Genomic DNA, 22,052 nt, shown 5'->3' on the forward strand with positions numbered 1-22,052 from the left:
GTTATTTTTGCATCCTTGCCTCAATGGATGCAAGGGAGGGGAGGGGGAAGGGTGATGCTTTGCCAAAAACAGTTTGCCCCAGGATCAGTGGATAAAGGGAATCTTGCAAGAACATAACAGATGCATGCAACCTTTATCATTTTGCTCCTCTGACCTATTCCCAGGTTATACTTTTTATTTTATTTTTTAAAGGAAAGAAATATGGGCCTGCATGTGGCAGTTATGAACTTGACCTACTGTACAGTATGTGTCTTGCTCAATTAAAAGGACCAGAGCATGTGCACATGGGGTTATACTTGCTAACGGGCAAAAGTTGCTGTTCAGCTACTAGGCTGATGCCTAGTCAGAAGACCCACTCAGCAGGTGCTAAGGTGAGATGAGTCAACAAGCATGTTATAACTTTCTGTGCAGAATCTGAACCCGCACTGTGACAGCTAGACTGTAGGCATATCATAGGCCTCAACAGTAACAGCACCAGGCCTTATGGGGATTGTGAAAATTGGTATCACTTTCAGTACATTGGTATGAGTAAGGTTGAAGACCTAGAATGGTTAAAACAATACTATTTCCTCTTCTTTGAAATTCTGCCAGATCTTTCTACTGCCAGGTTTATGTCATTTAACTTTATTTAATAAAGCCGCAGCCCTGTCAGCCATTTGCTTCAAATATTAATTTGTATCTGTCCTCAGCTGTATGCTCCCTTGCAAGGCATGTAGACTTAGAATCAATTATTCAGCAGTTTTGTTACAGTATTATTAAGACTGCACTACATAAATAGGGAAAGCCATCTTTTGACAGCATGAAGCATCATTTAATTATGTTATACATGCTGAGTTTGTTCACAGAGGGTTTTCCTGGGGTGCTGGGAGTTTTTAATCCCATGATTAAGCCTATCCAATCTTAAAGTCAACTGTTATGCAACTGATGTTAATGTAAGCAGCAGAGAATAACCACTTCATACAGAAGCTGCAAGATTTGTCCCTTTGATGAGCATGTAAAGCAAAACAGTCCACTACTTCTAGCAATAGGAAATACCTCCCTGCAATCACGCATGCAAGGTAGTTTGTTAGAGTTTGACCCAGCACAAAAAGGACACAAGAACTGGAGGAATTCCATGGGGCAGAGGAGGAGGACAAGACAGTTTGTGCCCCTCTCTGCTTTACACAGAATCCACAATGCCAGAGGGTAAAGGTGGGTGTAACAATCCTATCAAAAACCAATCCAAGCAGTTACGATGAAAGTGCTACATCTGCATGATTCTGTAGTGAGACACAAGCACAGCAAAAATGTTCCAACTTTAACCCTGCTTCGTTCAGGGTCAAAGTTAAGGTGGTTTGTTTAGCTTACCTGTATCACTACAGGATTGTGCAAATGTAACATTACAGCAGCTGCACACTTTTGAGCAGCAGCTCCCCCTCTTCTTTTAAGGTTGTAAAATATTTGTTTGTGTGCACCCAGAATTTGATTATTCTGGCCTTTAAACCAGAATTCATAGTGTAGAAGCAGACTTCAGCTAAATTTCTTATTTGCCAATATCACGTCTGCACTCTCCTTACTCCCAAAAGCTAAGTTCTGCCACACTACTCAAAACTTAAGAAATTGGTTGTGACCATCAAGCCCTGAATATGCCCAAGGGTTGAGCCAATGTATTGATGAGTATAAATTGTTCTCTTTTATTTTACTACAGATACATGGTTGATTGCAATTTAATAAAGTACTCCAAATTCCATCCTTCTGCCCTATATTCATGTGGGATGTCTTTGCCTAAGTATAATACAGAAACACAGATACTATAAAAAAATTCCACTGACCTAAGAGTCATTTGAATCCTTTTTACTTTATTTCCTTCTCCTATTCTCTGCTTTTTCTCACCTAGTCTCTAACCCATTCTGTCCAGCTTCATTCCATTCTTTTCTCTTGTATATTGCTCTTATCCATCATTGAAAAACAACCACTTTCTTTAAGTCTCATTCACGCATCCTCTCTTGCTCCCTCAGAACAGATTTTGTTCCCTTCTCCTTTCAATCATCCTTGTTCCCATCTGTGTTGCATTGCAAAAATGCAAGAAAGATCAAAATAAGGAAAACATACAAGTCTATTATTCAATGGATATATTATCAGTCGTGTTCTATTCACTTGCTGTTTGACCTTTCTGCAGATTTCTGCAAGGTTTAGAAGGCAGAATTAAGGTTATTGGTGATGTAAGCAAGATGGGGCAACCAAGTGATTAATAATTATATGACTGTGGGAAATTAAATGAATTGGTAAACTGTTGTTTGCAAGACTGAATTTTAGAGTTTAACATAGGAACTGCAGGATTTGCCGCCTTTATGGGCTAAGAAAGGGGAACCAGCATAGTTCTGAATCAGAATAAAAAGTCAGAAGTGACTTTTTCAATGGGAATGACAATAAACAAAGAAAAACAAAACAAAAAACCCACCCAAATATTTTAGGAGAGAGTTAAAATGGATTTTTTTTAGATTTTCAGTCCCAGCTGCCTGGGACCGCAGGCTCTGTAGCAGACTGCATGATTTACATTATATGTTTCTACATAATTTGCACATTCTGTAGAATTAATGTTTTCAGACAGAAAGTCAGAAACTTTTGCAACCAGTTCTAGTACCAATGCTTAAGATTTTTACAAAGGCATAGGCTTTAAGTTATTTAAGAGTGCTTAGTAGACTCCATAAATTTGAATGTAAAGATTTTTAAATGCTGTATTTACTCAAATCTAAGTTGAAGCTGAATTTAAGGTGACCCCCCAAATAATTAGGTCCTATATACAGAAAACTTACAAATTTGTTATAATTTTCCAGGTGTACAATCTAGTTATTGAAAGGTTGTCTTAAATGTGTTCCCTTCCCGCCCCCACACTGCTACAGCAAGGAAAGTAGTGGCCAGGAGCGGAAGGGTCAGGTGACTGGGAGGGGTTTCTGCAAAAAAGATTTTTTTTTAAACAATGTTTTAAAAATTGGTTTGGCTGAGGAAGCAGTAACACAAGTCACTTGTCACAAATCACTCAAACAATGCACCATGGGACATGTTCAAATTTAAGACTTCCTACTTTCAGTTCTTTGTTATAACCACCTGACCAGTTAAGACTAAGAAGCCACTACTCCCAACGTGCTACAGCGTGCACTGGGTTTCAAAAGAACTTCAATAAAATAAGTTTAAGTGCTGAGAGCTTCATTTTCATAACTACTGTAACAAAATCTCTCTCATGGAAGATAACTGGCTTTTAGTCTGCATATCATATGTATTAAATAATTATTCCCAAAGTTGTAGCAGAAATTCTTTGCTCAGAGCTAGTGGTCAGATCTAGTCCAGCATACAAAGAGTGTAAACAAACACTGCATTTCTCCAACTGGTCAAGGAGCAGGAATGAAACTTGGAAGGGCTATATGTGCTGCTCTTGTTCTGATCTGAGTCAAAACCTGGGACAATCAAAACTGCCTCAAATGACAAATCTCTTTACAACTAGTATAAAAAAGTCACATCATCATCAAATAAATAAATAAATAACTAAAATGGTGCATGGAAGCACATCAAGTTTTCTCCCTAAAACTCCCTACCAACGCTGCTATTAAATAGCAATAAATGAACTTTTCAGGTTTGAGTGCAGTGTCCAGGGCCTAAATTTTCTCTCCATTTTGTATATGGGTCTGGGCTTGTTATTTAAGATAAAATTGTTATATACACACTAGGAGGCTTGTTATTTAAGATAAAATTAAAGTTCTTGGGGTTAGAGAGTCTTTCTTGTTTGTGAAGTGCTAAGTACTCATAAATAGTTTACTATAAACTAGAACTGTTACCTTTGGGCTTCCTTTTGCTTTTCCAGTTCTACGGTCTTCCGCTCTTGTTCCTTCTGTTTCAGCCTCTCTGCTTCTAAACTCTTTTGCTTCTGAAGTTGCTGTTTGTTATGTATCTCTCTCAGTTCCTACAGAAAAAAAATCAACAAATATGTGGCATGTAACCATACACTTCATAGCAATAGCAGTACAAATGGCTCCACATTTCTTATTGTGAAGGAAATCTTTGCTCAGGCTTTTAGTATTTTCAAATAATTTGGCAGTCATCTATGATAGATTTGGAAAGCTCTGAACCATTTATCCTCCATCCACTTTTAGCCATATTCAATAAAAGGCATAAAGAGTAAAAAAGTGACCTATTTATTTAAAACATTTAAAAAGATAAAATGATCTAGCTGTGGTTTAATTTTATATATATAAAAAAGTTATTGGCAATTCTTGTTACATCAATTTATCAGATTCCTTATTCTTTCTGGCAATTTTTTCAATTGATGCTTAAGATATTTTTACAAATTCTGGGAAGTATTTTTCAGTGTGCTGGTTTCAGTTTGAAATTCCTAGTAATTTCACTGCCATACTAACTGGTAGAGCATTTTCAAGGTGAATTTCTATCTAGGAAACTGAATTCTCCAAACAATGTGCCTTTGGAACTAAATGGAGGCATAGCAAGAACACTATTAATTTGTATGAAAGTGGTGATTTTACCACAGTTACAAAGACAATGCTGAAATCACTTGGGTTGTAACCAATGTTTAAAAAATGCAGTATATTTTTTTTATAAAAATTGAATGTTAGCATTAACATTAATAACTTTTATTATTCTTAATATCTTTAAACAACTCTTAAATTTTGAATCTAAACTTTTTCCCAGCATTCTTCTAAATCAATGGTGCTCAATCTATCTGGCCTTGCCAGCCAAAAGACTGCCACGGGGCTGCTCCATGAGGCAGATCCCATGGTTGGGGTTGGTCCACAGGCCTGATCACTGCAGAGTGGATCAGTGCCTGGAATATGGCCCTGTGCACCAGATCAGGCCCCACGTGCCAAATGTGGCTATGGAGCAAACCTGAATGCCAGATCCAGCAGCAGAATGACACTGCAGGTCGATGTTATCTGGAGCATGGGGCCATGTCATCTGACTGGCAGGGCTCCCTAGGGGAGAAATTCGGAGGTGGGGGAGCAGTGGCAGTGTTAATTGCTGCAGCTTCCAGAGCTGTGGCAGATTATGCTGCCACTGCTGCCCTGCTACCAAATTTCTGTAGCTGTGGGGTGCCTTGAGGGCCAGATGACATGGTTCTGCAGGCCAGATCTGCCCCACTGGCCATACCATGACCAGCACAGCTTGAGGTACTTATAAGAATCGCTGATGTTTTTAAGATAGCTGACAGTCTTCCCTTCCTTTGAAAAATCCTTGCCTCTTTGAAAAATCAGTCACACCTTTTTTAAATGACCACGTGACCACTTGCAATCTGTGATAAAAATGTAGTTTAGATTTCAAGTGTGAAAAAAAATCTGAAAACTTCTATTTCTGTCACAGGGAACTCTGAATTTAATACATTATCCTAATCATTTCTGTGCCTCAAATATATTGCAACATGAACCAGAGCAGACAGGTTTGTATGATTTTTACATGCTTGAAAATTTAGCCTATATCTCTTAAAATTAAAACCTCCCTCACATGTATTATTAATAGACTGGGCTATTTTAGTCAGAATTTCATAACCTGAAAGTTACTTTACAGATTAGCTGTCTCCTAAGATGTAATTTTCCTCTTATTTGGATTTTTGTATCGACTCATCTGGAAAAAATGTGTATGAGCAACAAAAAAAATGAGCACTGAAATCACAAGTGATTCAGACAAGGAGCAAAGGGGTGATAATATTAGTGATTACTCTGCTACTTTTTAATTAAAACTTAAAATAAATGTGATATTAATTTTTTTTTTTACCCTCTCACGTCTACAGAACCGCTTTCCATTAAAAAACTGGGTCAGTGAAACAAGCAGGCATATTAGCAAGCAACTTCATACAAACAACTGGTGAGGCCAAAGTAGGCATCAAAATAACTAAAATGTAATAACTGGCTAACGATCTCTGTAAGCCATTACAAAGCTAAGAATATATATGTCACTAACAGTCAGAATATAAATGCCCTAGCTCACAATTTAGTTTTATTTCTGATCCTCAAGTTTAACTCGAGGGAAACAGAACCAAACGCTACAAAATAAAAACCCATATTCCCTAAGAGTCATAATTACACTATGCTTAGCCTGAGACAAACCTGTATAAGTATGGAAGGGCCAATTTGGGCAAGGCTATATTCAATGGCCACTAACCGAAAATCACAATGAAACAAGCTAATCTAGGAGAGAGGCGAGAGAAAACATATAGTACTGAAACCTTGCAAAACCCTCCATGGAAATCTACCATTCAAGCAGAGTATCTACTTGCTTACACTTTACCATGAACACGCTAATGATACATTTGCTGTCTGTAAAATAATTATCCCAGAATAAAAAAATCTTTTTCATTCCAGAATATGGTTCTTACAGGGAAAATTATACTAACATTTCAATAGTAGTACAAGTAGTTATTCATAGTTTCATAGTTGGTAGGGTTGGAAGGGAACTGAGCAGATCATCAAGTTATGCGGGAAATTTAAAAACAGCACAATGAAAAGTCAAGTCATGCACAAAAGAGGCAAGTGTGGTGCAGTGGTGAGGTCTATTACCAACTCTACTATGGGCTTGGTGTGTTATCTTGAACAAGTCACTTCAGCCTTTCTGTACTGTCGTTTTGTCTAGGCCAGTAGTTCTCAGACTGCAGGCCACAAGCAGCCCAATGAGCACACACCCACTATAGCAAGTAGGTTGAGAACCACTGGTCTAGACTGTAATCTCCTTTGACCATAGACTACACCACTACAGTGGGGTCACAAGTGGCTCCTGTTCCTTGTGCAAGGTGACTTTCAAAGGTTATTCAATGTTAACCTAATTTCATAGAAAAATGTATCATGACTTCATAGGTTAGGTTGCAACAAAGCTTCCAGTTTAAGCCTTATCTGTCACTGTGACTAACTCACAGAGCTAACATTTCCCTCTGAAAACTGCAGTTATCTATGTAGAATAAGTCAATTTTTCCCCCCATTAACAACTATGCGGAAAGGCAACACTACCAACAGCTTAAAAATGATGCTTTTTAAAAGTTCTAGAATGCAGCATGATTCTTGAACCTGCTCTACGAAAGACAGCGATGTACAGAGCTTGAAAAATCTAATCAACCAGGGAAAAGAAAAGAAGCCACTGGCTTCTAAGAGGGAAAGGTAGGAAGAAAAGAAGCCATCCACACTGGCCCTTTTAGCATACAGAAGAGAGAAAATAGAGGGTACATCCAGTGGCGATGTATAAGGGGTCTGACTGGCCGCACTCGCTGCTTAGGTGATGGGCAGGGGGAGCAGGTGGGAGCACCAGTCCTCCCAAGTGCTGGATGGGGAGCGGGAGCGCCATGGTGCTCCCAGAAGTGGCTGCAGCCACTTCTGGAAGCGGCCGCAGCTGCAGCGATTGGCTGCTTCATAATCAGCTGCAGGGGACCTCCCCTGGTCAGCGAGATTGGCCCCCCTGGCCGCTGACTGGTTGCTGGGGGAGGGGGGGCACATGCCCCCCCGACTAAGGCAGCACCAGTTGCCAATGGGTACATCCAGAAGATCAGCAAGGGAAAAATCCTGTAGAGGGGACTAAGCATTATAGATAAGAGGGCCACAAACATTACTGAAAGGCTGCAGAATTAACTGGGAAAAATACTAATTTGTTTGGAGACAGACAACATTAAAAATATTTAAGAGGTTGGAAGTGATATCTGCTAGCGTAAAAATCCATCTGTGAAGAAAAATGTAAGGCATTTTTTCACCCAGGACAGCACCCCTAAATCTTCAACCTGGTAGAAACTTTGCGAACATTTTCAAGCTTTGAACATACTTGCAAACCTATAAATGTTCATTCATTGCATAATATTAGAATAAGAGGAGGAATCTGAAGGGAGACTAGCACTGGCAATATTCACAGCTGCTGACAGGATCTCTAGTCAGCTAGCAGCAAGGACAGTGAGAACACAGAGTTCAAAAAATTGCAGAGGAAACTGGAGCTGGAGGTAGTCTCTGACCTTACTGAAAAAGAAGTGGTACGATGTGCTGGTGTTACTGCTAAAACAGCATCTGTCACGCAGCCTGTACTAGAGTTACCCCTCCCAATGTTACTGCTCACCCACCTAATTATTCAGTGTACAGTATATTGTAACACTAAGGATTTTGCCTCCCTTTCAAACTATTTCATGAAATTTCAGAGGAAGTCTTCTCTTCATGCACATCTTAAATTTTTAATTCATAGAGACATTATGCATATGTTAAGCAGGACCATGTCTAACACATTAATATAGTCAAGAGCAGCGAAGTGTTTACAAACATTCTTCAAGAGGGAAACACAGATTATACAAGGTCATGGATCGGCTTCTAGCTTTCTGAACTTCTGTCACTATAGTTATCTCCACATGTAGCCAGGTGCAAGGACCATTAAGCCTCTTCACCCCACAAACCAACTACATTGCCACTAAATATGTCATTTTATTACATGTTCTTGTAGTTAAAGTTTAACTGACTTTTCTTTTTCTGTGTGATCATCCTGCCATTCCAAGCTTGGAGGGCAAAGCTTTGATCAACTCAGATTAGTCAAGGACTGGAGCTACTTTTGTAACTTAATGGATGCTCCTCTACCTTTCCTTTTGTCCACCCTTCCTTCTCTTTCTTTAGCTTATTTTGCAAGTGGCTTAATTTCCAAGCTGCAGTTTAAGTCCTGGCCTATGAGAGCTAACATTTACCCCATTATCAGATTGGTGTGGACTATGCAGTTAAATGCTTTCCTCACAGCAGAGGCCATGGCCCTCTACCTGGGATTTCTTAAGCATATGTTGACAACGTGTCATAAAAGCAGGATTTTGGCTGCCATGATTCTCCTGCTTTCCCCTGTGGCAGGTTGGAGTGTTAGGTCTGTGTTGTCTCAGGATTGATGATAGTCTTATTCAGAGTTTAGATTATTTTTTGTTCCAGATGGTTTGGATAAGGATAATCCTGCCTCAGGCACCAGCTTGGACTAGATGACCTCTGGAGATCCTAGGATTCTAACATCTAGAGAGAACATGACCACAGCTACTGAAATAGGATTAAAATAAAGTGATTCTATAGTAGAAGCACTGAAAATGACTTGCCATCAGTTACAATAATTGTAGCTATTTAGACTACAGCAGCATTCCAAAGGTCTTTTTCCCTCCTCCTGATGTAAATCTATTCAATGTACTCTGGTCTTGGGACCTTCCCTAGTTAAATGGGAATCAACTGCTGGGCCAAAATGTGAAACTAAAATCATTAAAGCAATCATGGTTTTAAAATGTGCAAAAATCAAAACACAGACATCAGGAAGACTCTTAACTCAGCTATATAGCGAACACTTTTGGAGAGAAAAAAAACTACAGACGTCTCAAATCCCTAAGATTACCTTGAAAGACCTCTGTGCATCAAATCCCCATTCACTTCACTTGGAATTCTGTTTGCAAAGAAACTTCAGGATTGCATGTTTTATAGTTTTCATATATATAAGCTTACCCTACATAACACACACACTCATACCCCCACTCTCCCTGAGAGTCAAAAAAACACTGCCACCTTTACCTGCCAAGAGCAGAGTTGGGTGCTTTTACTACAGGAATGACTTTTCCATACTTGCTTGAGGATTAACACTGCTGCAGCACAAAAGCCCCAAGGGTTTGAACTCTGATCCAAATGAGTAAAAAATCTGTTTGTTGTTATAAATAAAATCTATTTTATTTGCAGCTATACATTTGGTTAAACTAGGATCTTAGGGCTTCTCTTTTTTGTTTGTAATATAGTCTTTTAAAGGCATTTAAATTCACCAGACTGTTTTCCCAAGTAAGCCAACCCACTACTGTACTTTGCTGAGTAGGATTTTGAGAGACGCATAAATAAGTAGGCTTAACAAAGTCTTGGTAACCAGCACTTGATGGGATACAAAAAATATTATCTGACGGGGAAACTGCAATAAATAGCCTCTTGCACCAGCTAGGAAGAAATGAGAGATAATGACAGATAAATGTTCAGAATATTATTTCAACAAATATTGTATTGATTTGCCTAACATAAAAATCTACATTTCCCACAGGTCTGTAAAGACATCCAGTGAACAAAATACTAATACATTTCAGCAGTCAACTGAATACAATTCAATATTTTTTAATTTAAATATTCAACATAACCTTATATCTGATCTTTACAAAGATAGGTAACTAGCAATTTTAAGTTTACAAGTATATTTTTGTTGAGAGAGTCAAAACTTGAAGAGTTCACGTTGCATCCACGTAGTATTTGCCAGATTATATGTTATCCAAAATGCAGAACACTACATTTAAAACACAAGCACCTAATTCAGAAATATAGATTAATAGTTTCTTTTAAAAAATTCAGAGGAATGTTGAAGTTGTAAAGGTAAACAGTCAAGAAGCATAACTGCAAAGGCTCTGATAGCAACATTATGATACCCAGACATGGCACTCATACTAGACAAATTATTAATAGTGCACAGGAAAGTAAATACACAATATGGGTAAGTAATATTGCTATGGAAACCTTAAAATGACTGCATCCCTTGACTTGAGGCCTAATTTTGTCTTTTCACAAAAGGGTGAGGCCTAAGAAATTTTTCAAGGTTACTCCATGGTGCTTCCACCAAATCTTCCCTTTAAGGGTAACAGATTGAAGGCCTATGGCAGTCATGGGTCTTAGGAAAAAGAAACTTTTGAGTTTCACTACTCACTGAGGACTTTTTCTTCAGAAGTACTCTACTGCCCCATACCATAGCTTCTGAAGCAGCTGTGCTATTCTTGAAAGTGATACAGCTCTTCCCATCACTTGCTGAGGTTATGGGAGATCTTATAAAGGTAGGTTGGGTTTTTTTGTGGGTTTGTTTGTTTCGGTTTTTTGTTGTTGTTGTTGTTGTTTTGTTTTTTTACAGCCTCTCATAATATAACCAGGATCACACAATATGCTGTTCTATGTAAATAAAGCATGTAACATACAGCATAAAACAGAAATAAAATTTAAAGTTTCTAAACATAATGGCCAGAACAATAAGACTTTGTTTAATATTTAAATATTATGTACAAAAGGCAAATATAACCACTAGTACCTTGTTCAAGTCGTAACAAGTATGGAAGGCATACAGTAAATCCTACTCTCACTTAGGCAATAAGTAAAGATAAGATCAGAGTCCACATTTTGATTCATATAAAAGGTGGTTCTAGCGCCTTCTTATTAAATACTAACTTAAACACTGCACACTCATCTGTTTATGGTAAAGTGAAGCACATAACTGGAGATGGTTCATCACTCAGATTGAGATAGATGTGTACTGCCTGTGTAGGGCATGGAGACCTTTAGAAAGGAGTCTAAGTAGTTGACGCAGCCCAGAAGAACTGCCAGGCACTGCAGCATTGCATCTTCCATTGCCAATGACTGGAAGAAAGAAACGCTTAAATGTAAACAGGCATTCATATGCAAGACTTGTCCAGTGCACACTGACTAGACAGGGACTGACAAGGACTGGAACATGACAAAAAAATGTGAAACAGTTCTCAAGAACCTGGTCCTAGTTCTGTGCCACTTTTTTTAAGGCCCTCAGAGTAAATTATTGATAAATCCAGCCTCCTTTCACAAGAGCTGCTTACATTAATTTTCTAGTTTTCACCTACCACAGACGTATTAATAGAGAGATTAACCTTAAATATTTGAATCACCACTGTTATTTAATCTTTGTATGTAGCCAAGAATTGCATTTAAACATTTTTTGTAAACTTGGTGTTATTTTAAAGAATTTTTAAATTGACTAATCTTTGTAAATGTCAGGGTTTAGGAGGAAATGCAAGACGTGCAACAACTGCATTATGTACCCAGTTACCTAATATGGACTTTTCTTGATAGTATTATTTTAAACTACTAAGTGGAAAAATTGTGTCATTCTTATTACATATAGAAATTCAGTTTAGATGCATGTAGAATACATTTTTAGATGGATAGGCCAATATTTTCAAAATCAAGTACCTAAATATGGATTTAGAATCTGCAGTTTATCTATCAAAATAACCTGATTTTCAACTATGCATTTAATTTACAATTCCCACCCACCCCCAACAAAATAAAATAAAAACCACCACCACCACCATCACCAAAGGTAGTCAGCCGCTCTTGGTAACATGCCTTATATCTGACCTACAAGGATATTTGGCCACTAGAAAGCTAACTGAGAGCATTAATATATGCCAAATAGCTATTAGATTAAAATCACTTTCAGACATTATGGATCTGGGCCAAATTCAAACAGGTGATCTAGAACAGTGTTTCTCAACCTTTTAAGTAGCAAGTACCCCCTAACTTCTGATAATTTTAATAAGTACCCCAACACTCAATTTTCCAGCAGATTTTATATTTCCAAACTAATGTGTGCCATACGTTGGAAGGAGGGCTGTGTATATAAGGCCATGATATGACAGATATCTGATCTGGTGTGGGTAGGGTTGCCACCTTTTACACCAGGGGTGCACAACTCAAGTATGTACTTGGGCTAGAGGTGATATTGGCCAAAGCTAGGAGGGCTGAACCCAGTGCTGTACAAAGCATAGCACGCCAAATTATTACTGGCCAAATTTTTTGCCATAGTGTTGAGAGGAGGAAGCGGAGGGAGACAGAGGAAAAAGAGGGTGAGAGAGAGTGTTGGGGTACCCGCATATGCCCTGCCCTGTGTCTCACATACCAGCAGGGGCACACATACCACAGGTTGAGAAACTATGATCTAGAAGCTAAAAACTGCATATTGTTTACTGCCAATTACATCAACTATTCAGCCCTAGCTGAGATATTCAGGAATTCAATAAGGAGCTATGAATTTGCTGCTCTAATGATGGAGAATAACATTTTATATTGTAGAGAATTTTCAAAAATCCATGCAAGGAATGTCCAGTTTACACATTTGGGCTTGAAGGAATAGGCAACCGTAAGCACCTCAGCCATCAGAGGAACTTTAAACAGTTTTTCAGGAAGAATGAGAAAACTGCTGGCTGAAGCAGCCCCATTTACCTAAATAGTCACTGATGCATACCAGTAAGAGACAAGGCAAAGATTAAGGTAATTCAGATCATTTAGCTTCATCTCTACTTATCCTGGATGCTCCCTTTTAAAGAGAATGTAAACTACTATTAAAGGACATATACAACCTATCCTCCCCCCACCCCCCAACTACTATAAAATACATGTCATAGTAGTGTGACCCACTGTATTCTAAGCAGTTAGAGCAGATCTGTAACCTTAAGCACACTCAAACTTTAGATAAGATCTGACCTATGATCTCAGCAGTGAAAAGACACACTAAATGCCTTTGTTAAATTATTCAGTTTACCTTCTCTTATCTTACAACAACATTGCTTTGTATTGACTACTGCCAGAGAGAAACAGTGGCCTCTGTTTCAAGAATAATATTAATGAGATTTTTAATCTAAATTACTTAAAGATATATTAATGCCAAGAATATGCAATTTATGTTCAGAGCCAAAGATGTAGGGCATAAACCTTAACAAAAAGGTATTATGATCAAAAAGTCTGTTAAATCAATTTTAACTTTTTAGAAGGGTCTTGCAAACTTATCTGCACCTTCACTAATTTTGCTGCAATACGTAGGTACCTTTATATACATGAGGGCTGATAACTAGCAGTTCATATATCTGTGTTATTAAACTACGTGAAGAGTTCACTTAAGAAAGGAACTCGGAAATTTCTACCATCTTCCAATAAACAGCTACAAAGAGTTGCAAGATACCTCTTTCTGTTATAGGAAGCAAAAACAGTCTTTTTCTAGGCTCTCAGCATGAAGTTATGCCAAACCAGTTGCTATACAACATCAAAAAGGCTCAACCAGGAGCCTTCTCTCTCGTCTTAAAAAAAAATCTTCCCCTTAAGCTCTCATACAGAATTCTAGGAACAGTAGTATTACAAACAGAGTCTTTTGATGAATGCTCAAGTCTTTGCATAACTTTAAGAAAAATGTGTACAATTGTCAAAATTCTTGCAAAAAACCCTTAGCTTGCTATGTTACTAATTGCTTAGAAGCAGCAAAAGCCATGAAGTATTCATCTACAATTGTTTTATAGTTAACTACAAACTTCATAAAACTGCCTGAAAGCACTACTACATAAAATTGTAAGATGTTTTACTCACAAATATGTTAAAGTCATGTGGTACTAGCACTGATTACTAATTCAAGGTATCATTTAAATATAAACTATAATTTGGGAAATATATTAGTTACCTGACAATGCCAGATAGCTTTCTTACCAAGTTCAGAAAAACTAAGCTCCCCTCTCTAAAGATAGTCAAGAATGGATGACAAATTATTTTGTGGTGTTTTCAGTTTAAGAAAATTTCTAAGAATTATTCATGTTGAGAAAAACGTTTGGAAGACCAAAATATTTTCTGTACAATCTATAGAAAATGAAGGTGTTTGAGACTTGTACAAAACTAGAATTTAACTCTTATTAAACCTTAAGGCAGTGGTTCTCAACCTACATCCCGCATGTGGTCCAAGCAGCACACTACCCATGTGACATCCTGTTAATAAAAAAAAAAAGTAAAGATTTTCCCCACACCAGCTGCATCGCCATGGTGAGTCACCCCCTGCCTGCCCAGCACCAACTGGGGCTCAACTCCACACCACTGCTGCTGCCGGGGTGCCTCGCCATGGCAGGGGGTGACTCTCCCTGTGGGAAATATGCGTGGGAAATACACTGTCATGGGGCTCCCAGCAGCAGCACTGAGCATCCCTGTCCACTGGCATTGCGTCCCGCTCGCTTGGCTACGGAGGCCCTGGGGGGAGCCCCAAGCAGGGCAGGGAGCCCCAAGTCTGCAGTGGGCAGCACACATCTGCCCGCTCCCCATGAGCTTCGCTCTGGCTGTGCTGCCTGGGGGGAGCATTGGAGGGAGACAGGTTCTAAGCTCCACTTCGGCTGCGGCAACTGCTGCCTCCTGTGGGCGGTAGCCAGGGCTCAGGCGCTGCTGGAGGGGGCTGCAGGCCCTGGTCCCGTAGCTCTGGCAGCTGGGGGTCTCTCAGCTGTGGGGTGCAGCCCACATAGCACATTGAGAGCTGCAAGTGTGGCCCACTATGGCAAACAGGTTGAGAACCACTGCTTTAAGGAAATCAAAGGAATCACACAAAAATGGACTGAATAGAAGAAAGAGTGGCAATCCTTAAAAAAAAGTGTTCTGAGAGTTTCTTCCACAAAAGCAAAAGGCAATTAAATCCTTGTTGCATATGTATTAGCAAAGTGTAAATTCATGATCTGAAAATGTTACCAGCACCAGCCTGTGAAGGTGTTGAGTCAATGAAAGGATTACTGCACCTAAAAATTAAAGCCAACTAAACTATTAAAGCTGTGTTCCATCTCCAGCAAAATTATATAAGGGCACGGATACCCTCAATTAAACAGTACGTATTACTTCCATTTCTCTACTTTAACAGCACACCTGTATTGCTCTTATCTCACCTTAGCCTTTTAATCTTATCTTTTTCAAGCAAGCAAAGAAGCCATCAAAGAACACCAAGAAACATCAAGCTTTCACTCTTTTGCATACAGGGGTAATAGCAAGATTTTAACCCCATTGGTCAGAGAAAAGCAGCCAAAAAACTGCCAGAGTATTAGATTTATATCTCTTGTCATGATGTTAATGAAATACTGAAATACTACTGCAATTTAATATAGTTAATTCATCAACAGCTTCTCCTGTTAAACAACAAAATGTATAGCTAGAATAATTTGAATTCAAAATTCTTTGTATTCTTTCATTTGCTGACTTAAGTCAGCTCATTAGACTTAAAGTCACTCACCTTTTATAAACAATTAATATTATCAGTGATTAGGGACCTACCTAAATCACAGTGAGACAAAAGGATTTTTGTGGGCTGCTCACAGTGCATGGAGCTAATTTTGCTGTGTTTTCATAGCAAGCCTCTCCTTACTGCTGACTGGCTGAGGGGCCCCACTGGCCCCATGCCTTGCCTGCTGCTGATCGGCTGAGGGGCAAAAACTGCAGCATAATTAAATAGCAAAATCCATGGAAATATCAAATAAATTACCGCATTATAAATCTCAGTGTTAAATTTAAATCTAAATTGAAATATATGTATATAAATTTATACACAACATGAATTGTAACTAATATCATCATAATTTATTATTAGCATGCTACAAAAAGTTTAGTAATACTAAATAATGCTAACCTTGATAGAAACAATTCATGTTAGGTGTTAAAGGCTAGCATACAGTATCCGCTGGCGGTTGTGGCTGACATCTTCTGTCTCTGTAGTATAATAAACACTTGTCCATATACTGAGATTGCACATTCTGTGTCCACTGAATTGGTTGGAATGGTAAGGCAGCATTTTGCCAAATTGCAGACATGTGGAAACCAATAAAAAGCAGACTCCCAAAACAGTCACTGTCAAAGGCATCTAGAACTCTTTGATGAAGTTCATGTAAGCAGCACATTCCTTGTCATGCTCTTCCTGCCATCCAGGGACTGATTTCAGTAGCTGAGGCTCAAAACTCAGAAAAGGCACCCAACTGGGGTAAAAAATGTAAACAAAACTAAAAAAGGAGGTAGTGGGTTGTTTAAATCGTTGTAGTAGCGACTGATCATACTCGTAGTACTGATTCAACTTTGCAGCTATTGCCTGGAACAGTTCTGGTCTCCACTGGTTTTCACATTGATAGTTTGAAAGCTGCTGTGATGTCATGTCTTCAGCTCAACTTATCATACACATCAGCTTGTTGTGTGCTCGGTGGATCAAAGCCTGCAGACTTTCAAGCCACATTAGAAGCTCCATGAACCGGATCACGTTTTCAACCACAAACTTAACTTGGTCTTCAATGTCGCACTATCTTAAGAGATCATGTAGTTTAAGCAGACACCGTGTGCTGGGTGTGATTTCAAGATCCTCGCACATAAACTGCTGGTAGTACTTCATAATCTTGGTGCGGTAACAAACTGCATTAAACCATGAATTCCACCCTATAAGCACTGGCTCTGGTGGAATGCCAGCCGCTTTCATTGGCAACGGACTCACTGTATCAAAGCTTATGACCTGGACAAGGTTGGAATATCCACACCAGGAAAATGTATGCGCCAGATGTCACTTACTAAAGAAAGGATGTGAACATTGCAGATGACATGAATTGCATTGGGCATCATTCCTCGGAGCACATCAGAGAAAACTTTGAGCATATACATTATGCTCAAAGCATTGCATTATCAGATAGAAATGCTACTATCTTGTTAAATTCTAAGCTGCAGTTTACAAAAGCCTCCACTGCAGCTTGTGCCATGATAGAAATATTGACAGATGCAAGATGAACCGGCTCTGTTTGAAACCCAGGCAGGTCGTGGTTTGTCCAGCTCCCAGAAATATACAGAACCTAGTTATCTTGGGCATCTGTTGCTTCATCTGCTACAATCAAGACTGATTCGTATTCTGCCAATGCAGGTTTTGTAGACAGAACATGCAAAGCAACTACTCCTGGTAGATAATCTTGGCAAAGTTTGTTCACACATGGGAAACTGCCAGCATTTGGCACATGTTTGTTCAAGTAGTCCCTTAATTTAGGGTTATCAATTTTCTCCAGAGGAATGCTGGCAGCTGTGACTGCCTCCACTAGCACAAGTGTAGCCTCTCTTCTTGTTAAACTGCTTCCAGTGGTTCATGGACTATGTCCTCGATCTTTAGGGCTCTGACCTTCAGCCTCTATAGCAACCTTTCGCTTTATATGCAGATCGGATGCTGTTTTTCCTCTACACATCCAGAGTCACATTGCATGATGTACAAAACAAAATTACCACCCAGGCAAATTTCCTACAGGAAAATGCCTTACATGGTCCCGAGCTGGAACGTATTTAGCTTTCTTGGATTTACTTCCACTCATCACCTTCAGACTGCAGCACTGCATCTGACTTCTTAAAAGATGATACCAAAAACCTTTTGCTTTCCTGACTGGCACCTTCACTGAGTCTACTAGCTCAGCATCTCTCTCTCAAACCCTGTGCCCTATGGCTGCAGGGATTGCCACACTTTCTTTGTATTCCAGTAAGCTTTTTTTTTTTCCAAGCAAGTCTGTGAAAAATCAGGCAAAATGCTATTTTTCACAGTAATCACGGATACTGCCATTTTTCACAGTTTCCATGAAAATTGTGAAATTGCAATTTAATTAGGTCCCTATAAATGATAAGTCAAACCTACCTGCACAAGTTTCCTTTGCCCATCTATAAAGCTGTTTAAGTTATAAGATGCATCAAAACAGCACTATGCACTAATTTTGGAAACCTTACTTTTGTCTTAGTTTATTTTCAGCTAAACACCCCATGACACACGGGCCCAGTTTTGAAAGGTGTAATCTCGGTTCAGAGCTCTCCACAGATACATACAAACAGGGACTGTAACTAACAGAACCATAGTTTTTATTTATTCTTTAATAAAAATTAGTCAATAATGTTGGTTATATAGCTTATTTTCACTCATGGTATCTTCTAAAGCACAAGGAACTCTATACAACTAAAATACTGAGAGTCAGATCCCTGATTTGGCATTGACACACAATTAAGATATGGCCACCCACTTCTTTTATAGACCAATGGTTCCCAAACTATAGTCCAGAGCAAATCTGCAGATTATATAAAGCCTACCCAACAGTTAGATTTTGATAAGGGTACGTTCATGGTCTGTGAGAAATTGAGGGTTGACAGTGGTCTGTTGGTCCAAAACATTTTGGAACCACGGCTCCAGACTATCCATTTTAGGAATTTTAGTATCAAGTACTTGCTACTTAACCTGAATAACCTCTTCCTACCTCACAGACACAAAATAAAAATCCTGCTAGATCAAATTTCAAACCAGAATCAGCTACAAAACCTTATTCTTGTTACAAATTTTTCAAACCAAGGAAAATGATAGAAAAATTATATTTTTCAGGAAATGCCATAATTTGTCTTGGAGCCTGATTCAGCAAAAAGTGGGATACAAAGTTAATATAAGGCATTTCCCCCCTGTTTTTAAATGTGACTGTTAGAAAAATGTTATCCGCTGTTTTTGAAGGATGCTCTTCTTCTAGGGGCTGTTGCAATGTCTAATTTTCCTGTACAGCTATGACAAACCACACAGTTTTATTACTAAATCAAAAATATGAAACCACAAAACAAAGACAACTACAGTCAGGAACAAGCATGAGTTTATGACATGGCAGAAAAACTCACAGAATCCAAAGTCAAGTCACTTTACTGGTGGGCTTAAAATGGAGGGAATATGAATTTGCAGAAGCATGGATTCCAGATTTCCTCACACTATATTCTATTCCTCCATTAATGAATATGGGAGGATAGAAGTGAATGATTTTGCAAGTATAACAGTAAATCTGGGATCTGACAATTTATCTTATTCAAGAAGCTTCAGATTTACCAAATGTTATTGTCTTAAGAGAAGTATATTTCAGAATGTCAAATTGCTTCTAATAATGGTATTAACATTGAAATTCTGAACAAGTAACAATATAGTAAAATGTTTCTGCTTACAACCAAATTAGCAGCTGATCAACCAAACATTCAGAAAGCAGGCACTAAAGAGACAGGTTACCTTCAGTTGATTATTGAAAATATCAATCTCCTGAAGTTTAGATCTGGTTTCTTTTTCTACTTCATCTAACTGGTCTCGAAGCTGCTGGCGTGCTAGTTCCTTGGCTTCTAAGGCTCTTTTGATAGTAAGAAGTGAATCTCCTGTTTTTAAACATATTGTCAAATAAATATTTTCCACCATTGATTGACACTTTTATGTCTCAAAGAGCATTGTTTCTCAACGGGTCAGTTGCAAAATTGAAGAAATGTATTATCAGTATGGATGATACATTGTATAAAAGACTCAAACATATAAAATATACTTACTGTGCAAACTGTTTTGCTGAACTTGTTTTAATTGGTCATTGAGTAGCTGTTTTTCTGGAATTAATCTTCCAAGCATCTGCTGAGACTCCTTTGGAAGGAAACAAGGGAACAGGTGATTGATTTTCAGTAGAACTAGCCACACACTTCCCAAAGACAGGTTTCCCTTTTACCAAGAATGTCTTTTTCAACTCCAACACCAACGAAGAATTACCCATGTAACTTTTATGCGATACCATTATTCAGTGACAGAACTGCCTACCAGCACATTCAAGCTCCTTAAGAAATTAGTCAACTCAAAGTATCTTACTTTAGGTGCTGCTAAATAATAATAAAATTGGATTTCAGGTAGCTCCAAAACAAATCCTGAACTGAAAATTTAAAAAAAAAAGTAGGAGAGAGATCAGGATAGACTTCATGGAGTTCTGAATCAGGTTGTCAGTAGCACCTTACATAAAAAGTAATTTCACCAGGATTAGTATTATTTAAGGATTGCCAATGTTATTAATATTTTTTTTAATTATGACTTTTAAAGAAACCAAAAATTAGGAAACATGTAGACAACCAGATAAGAAAAAACATAGTTTTAAATATCTGCTTAGTGCCCTAGTAGAGACCACTGCATTACTAATATCCAGAATGTTGCCAGCAAATAATCTGGAAAACTGCCTGTGAATGAGATTTTCTTTGGTGGATCATAAATAGTCCCTGTTGTTTCTGGGGGATAACATTTTTCATTTGAACTTGATACTTTTGTATGCCTTAACCCTCAAAGTCAAGCTGTCAGAACCAATTACGGAAGCCTGATGTGAAATGACTTAGTTTCTAAAAGTGGTCAGGATGTCAGTATCTCAGTCTTAGGACAAACTTTCTTTTAAGCAGTTTATTTTAGCAGCACAGTGCTGAAGTCACAGTTCTTTGAGGAACTGAGGACCTGACAACTTGCATTTGTCACAAAGGAGCATGAATGACAACTTAGCCATCAGCACAATCTTCACATAATTGTTTAATCCTATTGCAAGGCCAATGAAAGAACACTGTCATGGTTGTATATAAAGGATTTATTTCATGGCTATCCCACTTCATGTCTGGTATTCTTTATAATTGTGCCACAACCATATACAACTCTCATATTTGTTACACACTGTAACCATGAACATTTCTAACACACTACATTCAAAATGTACATTAAGAAAGTGCAGTAGACTCAAGCACTCAAAGTTTATTGCTGCACTGCATTCTCAGTTCTGGCATTTCTTAATTTGACCCCCTTGTGCACATGCATTATGATACAGACTTTATTTACATCATCCTCTATCCTCCCCATCTCCCCTTTCCTAGGAACCCATCTCATTTTATAGTTGCACTGCCTACAATACAAATAAGTCTGTTTCAGCCATTCAAGGACATGTTAATGGCTGTATAAGTATGCCATGTAATCCTCCTTTATGAAACACAATAGATGAAATCAGAAATGCATAAGATATTTTCTTACTGATGTTGAAAGTTTTCAAAAGTGTACCATGCAGACATTATAGAAGTGAAACTTTAATACTCTCCCCCACACATGCTTCAGCTTTTCTTTCACAGTCACAGGTAAACTGATAGCATATGATCAGTACAGAAAAAAAAACAGAGGATATATGCAGGCAGCCAACCCCACAATTAGTACCTCTATAACACTTAGGATGCGCACAGATGTTTGGGGAGGTTAGATCACATTAAAAATGGCCACCTGATATACCTTAGTTCACCCAGATATGGTCTTTACACTGAGATCTCTCGTTATATCAATCTAAGTATGAACTGTACTCAGAAGTCTAAAAATGGCCAACCTATCTAAGTTAATCCTACCTCCAAGGTAGTCTAACTTAGATAGGGTTGGCCATCTTTAGACTGATCTAACTTCCCTGAACTTCTGTACAGTTCCTAGTGCAGCCCTAGGGATGGGAAAGGCCAGCTGCTGGCTACTTACCACTGAGCTATTTTTAGCTTCCCTGGCCTCTCCCACACCCCCAAAACAGACAACTTCCTCCCTAGCCAACTAGCTATCCTCCATCACCTCCCCAAGTCCTCCAAACCCCCCATCCTGCAAGCTGCTCCCAGTTCTGGTTTTACCGGCATTCACCAGTGCTAGGAGCCAAGGAATTAAGTTGGGGAAGG

At 38.6% G+C, this 22,052-nt stretch overlaps 1 protein-coding gene across 2 annotated transcripts in view; it reads right to left on the bottom strand.

Annotated features, from left to right (window-relative positions):
* The window catches only part of ITSN1 (intersectin 1), a 210,720-nt gene that overhangs the window by 82,798 nt on the left and 105,870 nt on the right, over positions 1-22,052 (bottom strand). For both annotated transcript variants that reach the window (XM_019524334.1, XM_019524333.1), the window contains exons 15-17: positions 19,893-19,980; positions 19,588-19,727; positions 3,813-3,937 (exon numbers count right to left, since the gene is read on the bottom strand). In XM_019524334.1, coding sequence (XP_019379879.1) covers positions 3,813-3,937; positions 19,588-19,727; positions 19,893-19,980 — 353 coding nt within the window. The remainder of the gene's footprint in view (positions 1-3,812; positions 3,938-19,587; positions 19,728-19,892; positions 19,981-22,052) is intronic.

This window comes from Gavialis gangeticus, unplaced genomic scaffold, assembly GCF_001723915.1.
Source record: "Gavialis gangeticus isolate Ggan-Ray unplaced genomic scaffold, GavGan_comp1, whole genome shotgun sequence".
Classification (NCBI taxonomy): domain Eukaryota; kingdom Metazoa; phylum Chordata; order Crocodylia; family Gavialidae; genus Gavialis; species Gavialis gangeticus.